The sequence below is a fragment of the Trematomus bernacchii genome, unplaced genomic scaffold (assembly GCF_902827165.1).
Source record: "Trematomus bernacchii unplaced genomic scaffold, fTreBer1.1, whole genome shotgun sequence".
NCBI classification, from domain to species: Eukaryota; Metazoa; Chordata; class Actinopteri; order Perciformes; family Nototheniidae; genus Trematomus; species Trematomus bernacchii.
In genome coordinates, this window is record NW_022987560.1 from 1467369 (window position 1) to 1483688 (window position 16320).

At 40.3% G+C, this 16320-nt stretch overlaps 3 protein-coding genes across 4 annotated transcripts in view; 2 read left to right on the forward strand and 1 right to left on the reverse strand.

Moving 5' to 3' along the window:
• Positions 1-13157, forward strand: part of LOC117477347 (zinc finger protein 239-like) — a 94951-nt gene extending 81794 nt beyond the window's left edge. Inside the window, exon 4 of one of the 2 annotated variants that reach the window (XM_034124039.1) lies at positions 11366-13157. In XM_034124039.1, the coding sequence (XP_033979930.1) occupies positions 11366-12430 (1065 nt within the window). In that variant the 3' untranslated portion in view covers positions 12431-13157. The remainder of the gene's footprint in view (positions 1-11365) is intronic. The other variant, XM_034124040.1, reaches the window with a different exon arrangement.
• The window catches only part of LOC117477332 (zinc finger protein 208-like), a 416861-nt gene that overhangs the window by 26993 nt on the left and 373548 nt on the right, over positions 1-16320 (reverse strand).
• LOC117477349 (zinc finger protein 239-like) overlaps positions 1-16320 on the forward strand; it is a 120615-nt gene that overhangs the window by 7846 nt on the left and 96449 nt on the right. The window lies entirely within an intron of this gene.

A 16320-nucleotide genomic window follows, 5' to 3' on the forward strand; every position in this document is an offset into this window, starting at 1 on the left:
CTTGAAGAATAGCATGATCGTCCTAAAAAAGAAGAAAAACACAATTCAAACTAAATTAAAACAAGACTTGTTTCCTGAAATATTTCACAAAACAATTTTAGCACACATTTTAAGGTCTGTTAAATTGCTCACCATCAATACAAAAATGTATGTATGTGTATTTGCAGGTTAAGGGGAGATAAATGTAATGTCAATTTGACTTGCTTTTAGGGGATAGTTCATATTGTTTGAAGGGGGGTTGTAGGAGCTACAGTTTGGAGAAACAGAGAGGAGAACCAGCAGACAGCTAAGCAATGCACTGCTGTGGACATAGTTAAGCCACCAAAAAAACTAAAACAATATTACTCTTAGTGTATGCTATATTAAAGAATATTTTCAAAGCTCTACCTTGCTGTCAGACAGCTATACAGTCTGTTTCTGATAGGGACTGAAGCAGCAGGGTACATTTGTGACAATATTATAAATATAGCGTACACGTAAACTGAATTTTTAGGTGGCTAAAATACGTTTCGCTGCTGCACCCATCCACAGCTTTACATACGTACCCGTACTCCTGCCTGTTCCTCCAAAGACATGCAAGTAATACACTGACTGGATAAGCATCCAAACTAGCCCTTTACGAGCTTACAGTAACAAAAAACATTGTGCAACATAAACGTCTCAAATTAGACAGAAAAGAGAGAAAGAAGTGGCAGAAAGAACAGACAATGGTGGGAGTCAACTGAACTTGGTCCATCTGTACTTCCCCTGCCAGGCATGTGTCCTCCACATAACAGAACATTGTGTCTTCCTTCTCATCAAAGTAGGACAGTAGAAGCAGCACCATGTCTTTGACGTCTTCAGAACAACCACTTAGCTCTCCTCTCATCACTTTAAACTTGGTTAAAGCCTGTAGCAACCTTTTGCTCTTGTACACAGCAACAGTATTCATGTAGTTCAGGAGTCGTTTCCCCTTCAGGTCCAAATTCCGTGTGAAAGTTTCCTTGAAGTGGACTGCCATGCCAAGGTCGTCGAACCAAAACGGCCACTCTTGCAGGAGGGATTTTATATTTTTCCCCTGGTTGACTTGTTTACGCTGCGTGTAGAACGTTGACTTCATTAGAAGTTTGACCTCCTCTGGATTTGCATCAGTTTGCTTAGACATCACCCTCAGTTTTTCCTTTTTCTCCTGCTGGCTCTCTTCGGTCTCTCCAAGGGGCAGGAATTTTAAATCCCATGTAATGCACCCATAAGTGTCCTGGATTGCTGCTCTCTGTTCTGGAGGGACTTCATCTGTGTCTGACTCGTCCGTGCCATTCTTTAGTTTTCTTATTTTTGGGGTCGTGGATCGCTTCACATTCTCTATCCTATTTTGCAATTGCTTGACCAGAGAGTGATACCCTGGCCCGATCACGTCCCCTCTATTATGTCTTGAAGAGACGTAGGATACTTTGCCACTATCTTTTTTGCAACTTCAATAGTGTGTCTTTTACTTAAGCAAGTACTTTTTCGCTTCATTTCACACACCAGAATCCGTACCATCTCTCTTCTCATTTGTGGACTAGGTCGTTTTCCTCTCTCCAGTGTCTGCATCAGTTCCTCTGGGAACTTATCCCACGGTATCACAAAGCTATCCATCCAGTCTATATCAGGGCTTTTGCAGCTGTTGGAAGAGGTTGAACTTCTGGGTGAATAGGACGTCAAGGATGCAGAAGGTCCTGGCGAGCCACCAACAGATGAGCTGCTGGATTCAGGAGTCTGGCCTGCAAAACACACACATACAAACAAAAAGAGTTATGAGGAACACAGTTTTAATCTTTCTATATTTCTGATTGATCTTTTATGCAGGCCACTTTGGGCACTGGTTGCATCCTGTACTACAATAGTAACAAGTATACATACATCTCAGCTTCCAAGCAGCAAGGACTTTTCTGGCTTGAATTGGCCTAAAGGTGACAGCAAATCTGCTTCCTTAACAAACTGGAAATCCTCATAGGTCTCCACCCCAAGGGATTGTAAAGTATCTTCCAGAATATCCTTTATCATCTCTGGAAGGTCAGGCAAGACCTCAGTGATGGCACTGCGTATAAATGTTTGCTCCATGTCTGTCATCTCTGGAATCATGGAAGAACGACACTTTTCGGTTTTCAAAATTACAAATGAAAGACAAAGATAATTAGACATTTAGTCAAGTAATACTGTACTTACATTATATACAGATAAGAGGAACCTCTAATTTGAGTATAGGGTGTGATTGAGGATGTATACTTTTTATTTCTGTACATTGCAGAACAAAAACTGCTGTCACTTTAATATTTTTCAAATAGTATTTTATCATTTTCCCTAAGCATACATGTGCATTGTTAGAATGGTTTCAACACCACAGTAGCCAATATCGTGTTTATTTTGACAACACACTGTGTTTCAGCGGGATGACTTGGTGCCCGTTAACAATGTATGATGGTAACGGATAAAAATCTACCAAGTCGTTAATGTTAACACATTGCAACCTTGCATTCTGTTTTGTCACAGAGTACAGGTGGTATTCAGAATGATAGTCAGCTTTATGTATATCCATCACAAAATACACAGCTGAATAATTTTGAATTAAAATAATGAGCAGTTCTCCGAACTCCATGGACTCGTCATGTTTGGACACAAGGAAAAGCCCTTTTTTATATGATGTACCTTTATACTGTATGTCTGTGGAAACACTAGTATTGTTTTCTGAAAAGCCAAACTCTCTCACTGCATGTTTGATTGAATCACTGTAAAGACTGGAGTAAAAAGTACAACTGTCTTTGACTTGCAGAAGTTGACTGCATCCTGGCCCAGCTGAAAGATATGCCTGAAACATCTGATGTCTTTCGGATAAAGTTAGGCAGATGTTTTTAAAGTTTTTCAAATGCCTGGCACATCTCTTGAAGTAGCTGTGTTTACTTTCAAAAGGCATTGTCCATACTCTAATCAAGGGGCCAAATTTCAAGATGAGTGCCGGATAGTGTCTCATGAAATGGTGCTTTGGTTTTAGTGGACTCTCAGGAAAGAAACACTTCCTTGTTTCCAAATATTCTTGGATTGTAATGTCAAGATAGGCTACCTGTGACAATGAAGAACTGGTTGGACTTAAAGTTGTGTCCATCACTTATGTCACCAAAAACATCTGAGTCTGTTTCACATGACTGCTGTGACATTGAATTCTTCCAAAATTCTGATTCTAATAAGCCACTTACTGTTTGTTTCACAGGTATGTAGTAAGCAAACCTTTGTGTCATATTTTCATCATTTCCTAATGTTACTTGTTTAGGCTCTATGTATTTGAACATCTTTTTGAATGTCTGAGCTCTTGAATATGCTGTTCTCAGTGGTCCCTGGTGACAGACTGAGAACAGATCGGAATCCTTCACACAATCACAGATTTTAGCAATAGCATCATCAGTTAGAGACATGTCATCTTTTAAAAGTGAACGTAGTTTACTTAAAATGTAATCCTGTCCCAACTGATGCACATTTTGCATCTCTTCGACAATGGTCTGTATTGTTGAAGCTGGAAGAAGGAGCTGCCCTTGCAATTTTAAGTAGAATAAGCATACATTCCTAAGATAGGTCTCATTGAAATGCTTTGGCAAATATGTGCTTTCATTTGTTGTTGCATCATTTGGGCTCTGGGAAGCATCTTCATGTGCAGAACACGGAGAAATGGCTTCCCTGTACATGTCACTTATGCTATCAACAGAACATGCTCTGTGTTTTCTGGACATATGAGCAGTAAATGACGATTTCACAGTGAAATTATTTGTACAACCAGTTACTGGACATAACACAGGTCGTCCCTCCACTATATGAACTTTTAAGTGGGATATAAGTTCTTTCACTGTTTGAAATTGGCGCGCACATAACGAAATTGCACATTTCAAATCTGTAACAATGGCTCTAGCAGTGGCTGCAGGCACATTGTGAATCCGATAAAAGTGAGCTTTAAAAGCTGTGTAAGTACAAAATGTTCGCTTGCAGTTCGTGCCAACACATTTGAAAAAACACTGGGGTTCGTTCCTATGCACTCTACAATGCAGCACATAACCCTTCAAAGTCTGTAGCGTTTTGCTGCAAAAACGGCAGGTGATCCTCCCGCTCCATGTGCACACAGCTCCGTGGTCCGGCAGGCAGACTTGAGACAGACTTGGCCGCGCCCTGAGCCGTAACCGTTAACCTGCAAAAACGGCAGGTAATCATTGCTAACACGACTGCCCGTTAACTTTGAACCCCCTCAGATGTAGCTTCAAACCCCCCACTTCACAACAGCATGAATTAAACGAAAATAAAGAGTTCAGCTTTTAGCCATGATACTTCAATACGTTACCAGACTATTTAAATTAACTCTCCGGTCAGTAGACGTTATAACTATGACTGCAAAATGCACTCAATCACAAACAGAAGCTAGTATTGTCCTGACAACACACCGTTGTTGCTTGCAGTGTCGCGCCAACACATTTGAAAAAACACTTATGCAATGCAGAACATAAACCCTCAACGTTTTGCTGCAAATGCACTCAATCACAAACAGAAGTTAGTATTGTCCTGACAACACACTGTTATAATTGAAGTTTGAAGAAAATAAACGGTTAGCTTACCAGTGCTACAGATGTGTTGATCCTCCGCTCATGTGCACACAACAGCTCCGTGGTCCGTGGAAGGCAGACTTGAGACAACCTTGGCCGCGCACTGAGCCGTAACCGTTAACCTGCAAAAAGTGGCAGCTCCCGCGATAATTAAATAGTCCAATGAAATTAACAGAAACAAACTCTACTGCTCAGTAGGCGTGTCTCAGTTCAGCGGCCGTTTCCTTCGGAGGCGTTCGATTACTGTTTGGGCTGTCTGCCGTGGGCTGCATTCCACTCCAAATAGCCGGTCAGCCGCAGAATCCAAACGCCAGCGGTTTTATGGATGCAAATTTAATTTCCAAGAATATCTCAGTACTGGGTTATTTCCAATTTCAAAAATAAACATATTATTAAACAAATATAAATAAGAAAGTAAGTATATTATAGTATATTCAAGAATGAAAAAATATAAAAAAACATGATTTTAACACTGTCATGTTTTAATGTATTACAGTTTTTCTGTGTTCAACCACAGTAATCTGTAAATTATACAATTGAAATATAATTATTTTAACATTCTTAATGTGAATTTAACAGTTTTGTTTGGTTCAGTACTTTACGAAATATTACTGTAAATTAAACACTGCTTATTGTTTCTCTATTTACAGTTTTTTGGATGTCGTGATTTTACAGCTTTTCCCTGTTAATTTCACGGACATTTTTTACAGTGTACATTCGGTTAATCGGTTAACCGTTTTTTTTGGGGGTTCGAATATTTCGAATATACATTTGCTTTTTAAATTCCCATCCCTACTAAATACGGTTGTTTCTACAGATTACTTTACCACTGCACTGGTAAGGTAAAACTAGGCCGATTAATAAGATGGGAAGTGCTTTGTAAGTTTGACCCGCTTGAATGAATACACAACAAATATGAAGAAAGACAAACTAACTGTATCACTATAACATGATGATGATGGATAAAGAATGCACCTAACGTACCGCTGTTCATTAAAGTAATACAAAAAGGGCATATTAAACAAACCATCATGCTCTTACTTTGAAACCTTGAAATGCGGAAATGTCGTCGTCAGCAGGCCATCACCTGGTTTCGGAAAATAACCGAGTGACGCGAGCAGATTTAGGTCGAGACCGGCGGCAAGTTGTCTCAAAACTCTGTGTGTGTGAAAAGACGATCCACGAGCAGAGATTTGAGATCCACGAGCAGAGATTTGAGATCCACGAGCAGAGATTTGAGATCCACGAGCAGAGATTTGAGATCCACGAGCAGAGATTTGAGATCCACGAGCAGAGATTTGAGATCCACAAGCGCATTTTTGGTTGACAAATACAAAATGGATTCACAAATGTCTGATCGAAAGTTGTCAATGTTAAAGAGATATTCACAAATTCCTTTTGTTTATTTGTAAATTAATGATAGTATTCACAGATCTTTTTTTTATTAATATATATATTTGAGAGAGAGAGAGAGATATGGGCTTAAATTTGTCTCATTTGTGTGCACATAAAAATAATTTGTGTGTAAATATTTGATTTGTAAATGTAAAACACCATCCACAAATGCATTTAAAAGATTTGCAAACTCAATAAATGTGCAAATGTAAAACGGATCTGCAAATACGCAAAATATTTTCACAACAGTCCACTGTACATACAAAGACCAAGATGCCTCAACCAGGCCATATCCAAATCTGTATTTCAAAGATTTCGAGCAAGGAACAGAAAGATGTTGGCATTGTCGGGCAAATGCTTCTTTGATTGTAAAACTGTCGGGAAGGTGGGGGGCTCTCCATCTCCAGCTGCCGTGTTTGCTCCCAGCTGGGAAAGCGGAATGGGGTGGTTGTGTTTCAGGTGCAGTTTAAGGTTGGTCGTATTGCTAGCTTTTGTTGCTATACCTTTTTAAAAGAAATGCGACATACCGGCGGCTCATTCAAGTCCGTAGGTTCGCCTCGTTCTTTTGGCTTAAATCCAAAATATTCCAACACCGGAGATGTAGAATTAGGTTTCGCAACCAATTCCATTTAACTTCAAATTCCCCTCGAGTAAGTCATACGTTGGCTCCTGCTTGTCTCTATATTATTCATTTTGCTGCTGCACGCGGAGTGTCCTGACCTGGCTGTGTGTGAGCCCTGCCCCTCACAGCGCGCCTGGCCGGCAGACACAGCGCGCCTGACTAAAATGCTGGTCACATCCTTATGTAAACAAACACACTTGTAAACGGCAATTTATCGATGTCAGAAAAGTTATCGAGTTCATTTGTATTTATCGTACGATAAGTCAATTAATTGCTTATCACGACAGGCCTAACGCTGTTAGCTAGGGCTGAGCCGAATAGTCGATCGTTGGCCTACTATTCAGTTTTCAATTTCGTTATTCGGATATTCTTTTTTTTTGGCACTGTGGCTGCCAAATTGAATTGATTGACATCTCCAATATCAACGTAAGAGCTTTTGCCTCTTCGGGGGGTGCTAACACTTAACCATAAACTTTATAGTTTACTTTCTCCGTCTTTATATGTAGATATAACTTTTCTCCGTTAATCTCCGCTCTTTTTCTCTGTCACATTGTTTCCATAGCAACAACCACTTCCTGTCAACAGCGCTAACCCTCCTTCAAAATAAAAGCATGTCCATACAAAATAGGAAGACAAGCCAAATTACACTTAAGACATGTATACAACTGCAACGAAAGTAACAAACACAATGCAATATCCTTTTCAATTTCAAAGAACACAAATTGGGTTATTTACATTAACAAATAACTATAAAACAACAATACTGTAGGATAACAAAATGAATGCCTTGTATAAACCGTTGGTTTTATCGAAGTTAGATTCCTTTTCAAGAGTAAAGTACAAGTACCTCTAAATAGTACTTAAGTACAGTACTTGAGTAAATCACTTAGTTACTTCTCGCCTCTGCCATTAACCTAAGACGTAGCTGTAGATTTGTTTTGTTGTGTCTGTCGGTTGTATTGAGTTATCTTGTTTTTGTGTCAGCTGTAGTTGTGTTGATTATTTCAGAGGACACAGCCGGAGAAGGAGCTCTGAGAGCAGCATGGAGGAGAACAAAAAGACCCCCTGGAGCTCAGGTCAGTGTGCACTTCATCACAATATATTCCTATCACTGTTATCCCCAAATGAAAGATCACAACCTGTTTAGAAATACAATATTAATGCACAATATGGTTGGATATAGGTTAGAACATTACTACTTAGTAATGTTCTAACATTTATCACATTACGCAAACACAACTGAACATTCCCCAACATTAGACATATGGCAGATTAAAAAATTATGCAAAAAAAAGTGTGTAGATACTAGAATCATCAGTTTAAAGTACAGACCAAGAATATAATTACATTAGCAAATTCAACAAAAATACAATAAAAGCACATCCACAACAGAGCAGAGTAGCTTACAATTCTCCAATAGATTAACCAATTTCAAAATGTCCTCAGTAGTAGTAGTAGTTTAGTCTTTTCACTTTAACCTTCCATCACTTCTGCAATGTCCCCACTTTTTTATAAATTCCAAAAATAATTCCCAAATGGTGTAAAATTCAGAAGCTTTCTTCCTTAGTATATATGTGAGTTTCTCAAGAGCCAGACTCAAAGTTAAATTGTTTAACCTGTGGCTCAGGGAGGGGCAACCAACATTTTCCCAACACAAAGCAATTGAGCGCCTGGCTTGTAGAAGGCATAGGTTAAAAATATTTCTTTCCCTAACCGATAGTGAACAGTCTTCTGGATAAATACTTAAAATACAAAGTTTAGGGCTTAAAGGTATATATTTATAAGGTAAATACAACAGAGAGAGTCTAAGTCTCGGCTTCCTGTTATTCCAAATACATTTAGAAAGTAGCTTTCTTATTTTAGAAAAAAATGGAGGAGGAGGTGCGAGTGGGATTGATTGAAAAAGATATAAACATTTTGGCAATATACTCATCTTAATTATATTAATTATTTCCACTAAGGACAGAGGCAATGTTGTCCACCTAGTGGAATCTTCTGACACTTTAGCTAACAAGGGTTCGTAATTAGATGCACTGAGAATGTGTATCTTTGGTGTAATTTTAATACCCAGATAAGCAAAACCGTCTATGGCATTTACAAATGGGAAAGATGATTTTGGATTTCTTCCCTCCTGTTCATTGAGAAACATAATAGAGGATTTATCTTTGTTCACCTTAAAACCAGAGATTTTACCAAATTGATTGATTACTTTTAAGAGGGATATTGCAAGACCTGATCAAAACACTATGGCATCATCTGCATACAATGCTATATGATGCTCTAGGTGCCCTGTCTTAATACCATAAATCAAAGGGTGTGATCGTATGGCTATTGCCAACGGCTCCATATAATAGCTATCACAAAAAGGAGAGGCGAAATATGAGAGCCTTGTCTCGTGCCGCGAAAGAGTATAAATGGTTGTGAAATACAGTTATTGGTTAATACTACTGCGGACGAATAAAAAAATATAATTTTAATCCATTTAAGTAGTCTAGACCAAAGCGCTTAAGCACTTCTAGCAGATAGGGCCATTCGACTCTATCAAACGCCTTTTCTGCATCGAATGACAAAATGGCCTTGTCCGGGGTTCCTTCACAAAACGTAACCCTACTTACATTATGGAATCCCTGAGGATTTTTAACAAAGCCTCTTTGATCTGCGTGTATCATCTGTGGCAGGAACCTCTCCAGTCCCATAGCCAAGGCTTTAGCAATTATCTTTGCGTCAGAGTTCAAAATTGGAATTGGTCTGTTATGGCGCATTTCCACTACACGGCCTCGCTCGGCCTCGCTCGGTATGGCTAGGCCTCGTTAGGACTGGCTCACTTTATGGCGCATTTCCATTACAGTTTAGGAACTGGGGTAGTATCTATAGTAACGCAGTGTAGGCGGAGCCGTGACGTGATCTTCAATGAGAACCCCAGAAAAACAACACAGCCGTTAGCTGTAAGCACTCAGAGCTCACAGCTCCTCATATCTGTTCAGAAACTAGACAAAAGTTAAACAAGTACAAACCACAGACTGTCTGTGTCATGGCGAATACAGTCGCTGCTTTATTTATGTCTGTATAGGCCGTTGTTGTGAGTGTGGACGGTCGGAGCATATACTGCGTTAGCTTAGCCAATCTCCATTTAGAAAACACGCATTTTAAAAGGTTTTTCGCCTGCCGTCTGTCTGCAGACTTGTCAAAGCATTAATTCATGGTTTTTACTAACCGGTATCAGTATGTTGTTACTTCGGCATCATTTTGAAACGTGTATTACAATTAAATCACGGTCAAATATGTCCATCTTGTTGTAGTTGTAGTCCCCTTGCCAGCGATTCTCTCTCTAGTTGAGCATACTCAGCCCGACTCAGCCTCGTTGTCTCTGGCCCTAGACCCACGATTTTATGAGGCCAGAAAAACTGTGAATTAGGACCCGCCGGCCGGTACTAGGCCAAGTGGAAACGCAACCAAAAACGGGCCGCTGACGTCACAGCCCTCTTAAACCGTGCTCCGCGCTGTAGTGGAAACGCGCCATTAGAGCCACATTCGGATGATGATTTACCTGGCTTTAAAATAAGAGTTATTAAGGCACTTTGTAGCGAAGGGGGGAGGCTGCCCTGCTCAAATGATTCCATGCATACATGTTTAACAATGGGGCTATCAATTTTGCATTGAAAAATGTATACATGTAAATTGGGATCCCGTCAGGTCCTGAGGCCTTACCACCTTTCATGTTAAGAATGGCATTGGAAATATCTTCAAAGTTCAGTTCCCTATTCATTGCGAGTTTTGTTTCTACAGAAATATTGGGAAAAGACAGCCCATCTAGGAAAGTGTTTTGACTTACCGAATTCAATGGATAATCAGATTGATAAAGCCTCTTATAGAATGAAACAAAGGCCTGATTAATTTCCAATGGATCTGTAGTTATTAACGTAATGTAGCTTTCGGTTTGGGCAAACTGCGTGCGCATCACTCTCAATCCTCAATGATAATGTTTAGGTGGATTTTAGGAACTTCCCCTCAATTCTATTGGCTCTAACGGTTAAAAAGAGGTTTCAATCACCAAAATTGACCGATGGGCTCCAGAGATACGGCAAATACACCCAGATGTCTTTTTTTTCAATCTTGATACAGGGTACTTATTATATTTTATAGTTTGGATTGCTAAAGCTTTTAGTCTACTACCCCATCATTCAAGGGTGGTTTTCACTATAAGTAATGTTTTTTTTTTTACGGAAACTATAATTATATTTGTTTACTATGTTAAATCTGAATTTACTTTAAAATAAAATCATCTATATCTATTCTGACACTTCTACATCCAACTCACAGGTCTATCATTCGCTCGAGATCGCTAGAATTTGAAAATACACAGCCGGGAAAAATCTGCCACTTCCTCACAGAGCCCCTCTTCCAACACACACAAACATGCACATGACCAATGAGGGCACGAGATAAGTTTGTGCACAGATGGAAGGCTGACAGGCAGGTAGGCCATCCAGTTATTTTAGCCGGGCCGGCTCAGATGATTGGTCGTGCTTTTTACAGTATTACGGCTTCCACAGATGACATTTTTTTATGGAATTTTTGTCTATTGCTATCGGGATGTTAAGAGCATTCCATGGAATATAACAAAAAGTGTATCTCGAGCCGGTTTCTCAAACGTACCTACCCCACCTTTAAGTGAGTTTTTATTGTGTTAACTGTATATGTATTTGTGTTTTAGATTTACTTTCTCTCTTTCTCTGTCCGTCTGTTTTAGAAACCGAAAGGAAGAGAGAGACGTCACAGCTGTCAGCAATGTGATGAATCCTTTACAAAATCTGGAAATTTAAAACGCCACCTGCTTATTCATACTGGAGAAAAACCGTACAGCTGTGAAGAGTGTGACCAAACGTTCACTCAATCAGGTCATCTCAAAAGACATCAACGTATTCACGCTGGAGGAAAACCATACAGCTGTGAAGAGTGTGGGCAAACGTTCACTCAATCAGGTCATCTGAAAAGACACCAACGTATTCACACTGGAGAAAAACCGTACAGCTGTGAAGAGTGTGGGAAAACATTCACAACATCACATGCTCTCAAAAAACATCAGCGTGGTCACACTGGAGAAAAAACATACAGCTGTGAAGAGTGTGGGAAAACATTCACAACATCAAATGCTCTCAAAAAACATCAGCGTGGTCACACTGGAGAAAAATCATACAGCTGTGAAGAGTGTGGGCAAACATTCTCGACATCGTATTATCTTAAATCACATCACCGTATTCACACGGGAGAGAAACCGCACAGCTGTGAAGAGTGTTGCAAAACGTTCGCGACATCAGGTTCTCTCATAATCCATCAACGTATTCACACAGGAGAGAAACCGTACAGCTGTGAAGTGTGTGGGAAAAAGTTCACTACATCAGGTCCTTTCATATCACATAAACGTATTCACACTGGAGAAATCCCGTACAGCTGTGTAGAGTGTGGGCTATCGTTCACTCAATCAGGTCATCTCAAAATCCATCTACGTATTCACACAGGAGAGAAACCTTACAGCTGTGAAGTGTGTGGGCAAATGTTCACTCAATCAATTCATCTCAAAATACATCAACGTATTCACACAGGAGAAAAACCTTACAGCTGTGAAGAGTGTGGGCAAACGTTCACTCAATCAGGTTCTCTCAAAAAACATCAACGTATTCACACAGGAGAAAAACCGTACAGCTGTGAAAAGTGTGGGCTAACGTTCAAAACATCAGGTGCTCTCAAAACACATCAACGTGTTCACACTGGAGAGATACCGTACTGGTGTGAAGAGATGCCGTTTTCTCCCTAACCCAGTGGTTCTCAAGCTTTTTCCGTCAGGAGAAAAAAAAAAGTCGGTCCCCCCCAACACAAATAGTCACGTAATGGGCCAAGTTAACATTTATTAAAATACATCAATATTAACGTTCACTTTGTTAGAACAGTGATAGTAAAACAATTCTCCAGAAGTCTGTGTGCTCAAAAGAATAAATACATAATATAATTGTGCAATCCCTTTGCTAGAACAATAAGTTATAATACTTTGCCACTTTGCAATCTGTGCTAAAAAATTTAAAGAAAGAAGATGCTGATATTTGGCAGTAAAGTGTGTCTTATCACAGCATTAGTGGCTGCAATGAGCCTGTTTTGCACAGCACATTTCTTCAAAACAGGGTTTTAGGCTCAGTGGCAGCGCCAGAGATTTTCTTTTGGGGGTGCTGTGGGGTAGCTTGACGTTTCATAGAGGGTGCTCAAACATTTAGGGTTTCCCATTAATATACCGGTCGCTACAGTTGAATTTTGTACTGCAACACTCCCCACGCACCAGAGTTCCCGTTAGCCGGTAATTACCGGACTATGACCGGTAAAATATGCTGAAGACCGGCAAATCTAAATCTCTCCGGTCAAAATGTCCAGTCAAAATAATGTCCCCTTAGTGCAATACCGCATCAGTTGCGCCACTTATGTGACAGACAAGAATAGTATGTGACAGACAAAAGAGTATATGAAACAGAACTGTAAGCAGATTTACTTTTTCTTTATGGATATTTTACAAATCACTCTCCTTTTAAACTGTATTCTTGTTTTGCCGTCATAGTATTTCATAACTGTTTTTCATTTATTCTCTTATTTTTGTATACCTATAATGATCATATAAACGTGTGCCTCGGAAATAATTGTTTACATTAATCGTGACCAAACCGTTTGAGACCCACTGAGATAACTAATCTCAGTGAGTGATCTAAACACTGAGAGTCCTTTACCTCACTGAGCTGAGGTTATCTGAGCCTCTCAGTCTGACAGGTGAGAGTTCTCCCTCCACCTTGTTGTTGAAAAAGCTCCTTATATCCGTTAGCGTAGCTAGCTAGCACCAGATGCTAACAACAACAATCTCCGGTACCGGTGCACGCTCTCTCTCTCTCGTGCACACGCACACAAAATGGCTCGTTCCACACACACACAGAGCCGAGCTTGAATGAAACAGAGACCAAGACGTTCTTGTAATGTACTGTAGCATATTATTTTTGAATCAATAATTTTTCAAATAATGAATTTCACAAATGAAAATAAAAAATACATACATTTCTTGGGGGTGCTATGGCTATCTTAGGGGACCTGTAGCACCCCCTAGCGCCCCCCTGACGCCTATTGACTTCCATCCTCAAAATGTACATTACACACCTGTGTCCTACAGCGCCCTCATAGGTTTCCCTATGTTCCCCTGTTTGGTTAATAAAATGTTGTGACTTAAACTTTGATTGGGATGTTTTGATAGTTCCTGTTGAGTTGGCAGTCTGTTCTGGTCTAAAAAAAAGAACCAATGATGAATGTATCTAGAAAAGATTCCTGATGTTTTCAGTTTGATTCTGTTTTCTTTTTGTTTAAATGATCAGAATTTACCAAAAATAAAAAAGGCCTTAGAAACAGACTCACATCCCTGCATATTTTTTGTGTTTTTCAGCACATTATAAACATGTCATTCTCTTGTTTTAGGGCCGCTGACTGCTGGATGAAATGTATCACTCAAACTTTCATTGTAATGAAAAATATACTTTTTAACTCAGTGTGTTTGTTCTGGTTTGTTTCCAGTGAAGGACTCCAGCTCACAATGAGGTACCTGTTAAACCCAATGCCCCCGCCCCCAGGGGCAAAACACAACAATATTCACGAAACTGTGTCTCAGGGCTTCTGTGTCATGAATTAATCGAGGAGATCTCCCCTCAACTACTGTGCGGATCAGACAGAAACGCTGCGCTCTCCCCAACCTTGCAGGTGCTGAATGCACTCAGATTTTACGCTAACGGGGCCTTTCTTAAAAGTGTACAGCTTGCTTTTGAATGGAGAAGTTTGAGTGTTACATTTTGTAGACCTGTGTTGCCTGTCAACAATTACTGTTTTGCATGTATTTACGTGGACGCACATCTTAAGACTAGGCGCAGCTACGACCGAGACTAGTCAGACTTGGTGCACTCGGTGTAAATTCAAATCACTAAGTCGGACGTAGCTTAGCCCGACGTTAGAGTTAAGACCTACTTTTTTACGCCCAGCTGGTGCACTCCACTCCAGGTGATCATGCAGAGCTGCAGGTGATCATGTAGAGCTGCAGGTGATCATGCAGAGCTGCAGGTGATCGTGCGGAGCTGCAGGTGATCGTGTGGAGCTGCAGGTGATCATGAAGAGCTGCGTGTCACCGTCAGCAGCAGCTGATCTTGATCTCTGATATTGCGCTAAGGGGAAATTATTTTGACCGGACATTTTATCCGGAGGGATTTCGATTTGCCGGTCTTCAGCATATTTTACCGGTCATAGTCCGGTAATTACCGGATAACGGAAACTCTGCCCTATATTACAAACAAAATGTCCCATTGAGAGATAATAAGGTAAAGATGACCTGCAAATATAGTAACTACTGTATACTCACACCATACAGGAGGATAATGGTTGGAAATGTAAACTGCCATCAGGTCTCTAGGCCTCTGTCCTTATTTCCCCGTTTTGTCTCGGCCACAGTCACAGACCGGATCCTTCTTTGGCTTGTTTAATAATCACATTAGCCCGTTGTCATTTCCCCTCCTGTCTGCATCACATCTGATCCGAGAGACCGGAGGGTGATCCTCTGATTGACCATTAAAACCGTAAGCTGTCTCGGTCTATTGTTGACAGTTTTCTGCTCCTCTGCTGCTTACCAACAAACAAATCACTTTTGGTGATGTCATCATTCAAACATGTCTTGAACTTTGAATGTATCCTCAAGTTGCAAAACTATCACATGCTATGATCAGTGGCGTAACTATCAACGGTGCAGCCGGTGCAACGCACCGGGGCCCAGAGCCGGTCAGGGGCCCATGCAAAAAAAAGAAAATTAATTTGTCTGTCCAATGACCTTGCTCCCTCTCATGCATGTGATATGTTGCGTGACGAGCGAACCGTTTAATCAACCTGTACTGGACTGTAGCTAGCAGCAGCAAGTTTGGCAGCATTATAAAAAATGTAATAGCTTGCATTTATAATGTACAGCAAACCAAAGCACAAGAGCGGCGCTCAAAAGAGAAAGGACGAGAGAACAAGGAGAGACAGCTAAACTGTCGAAATTAGAAATGGATTTTTGTTGTCATACATCGTCCTCGAAATCGAGCGCTAACATTAGCAATGTTGATGTGCAGCGGCAGCCGGAGCCCGAGGCTAACGATAGCTCACCTCCCTCACCACCATCATTGCCATCTAGCTCCACAAGTGAAGCTGTATCTGTGGCTGTGCAACCTTCTTCTCCAGCCAGCCAGGATGAGACGCTGGAATTGGCTGAGCCCGGCAAGGGCGCCAACTAATAGGGGACTCTACGGCGCTATTGAGACCCCCGACGCCAAGATCAAAAGCTATATTATAGCAACCAGGGGGGCGCAGATTCACTTGGAACACACACACACACAAATTCCATGTATTGTATGTCATTTTTAACAAATATACTAAGTCTGACATCTTCGTTGACATTTTACAATCTTTCAAAGAACATCCTCTAATAAGCTCACTAAACAAATATCAGTTCACAGAAATGTTTTTTAATTTGTACAAGTGGCATGTTTGTATTGAACAGGTTATTTAACAGTGGAATAAAACTATTTTAAACTATTTTAGATGACATAAACATCAAGTCATGAACACTACCCAGACATTAGTTGTCTAACATGAACCTAGCTAAGACAC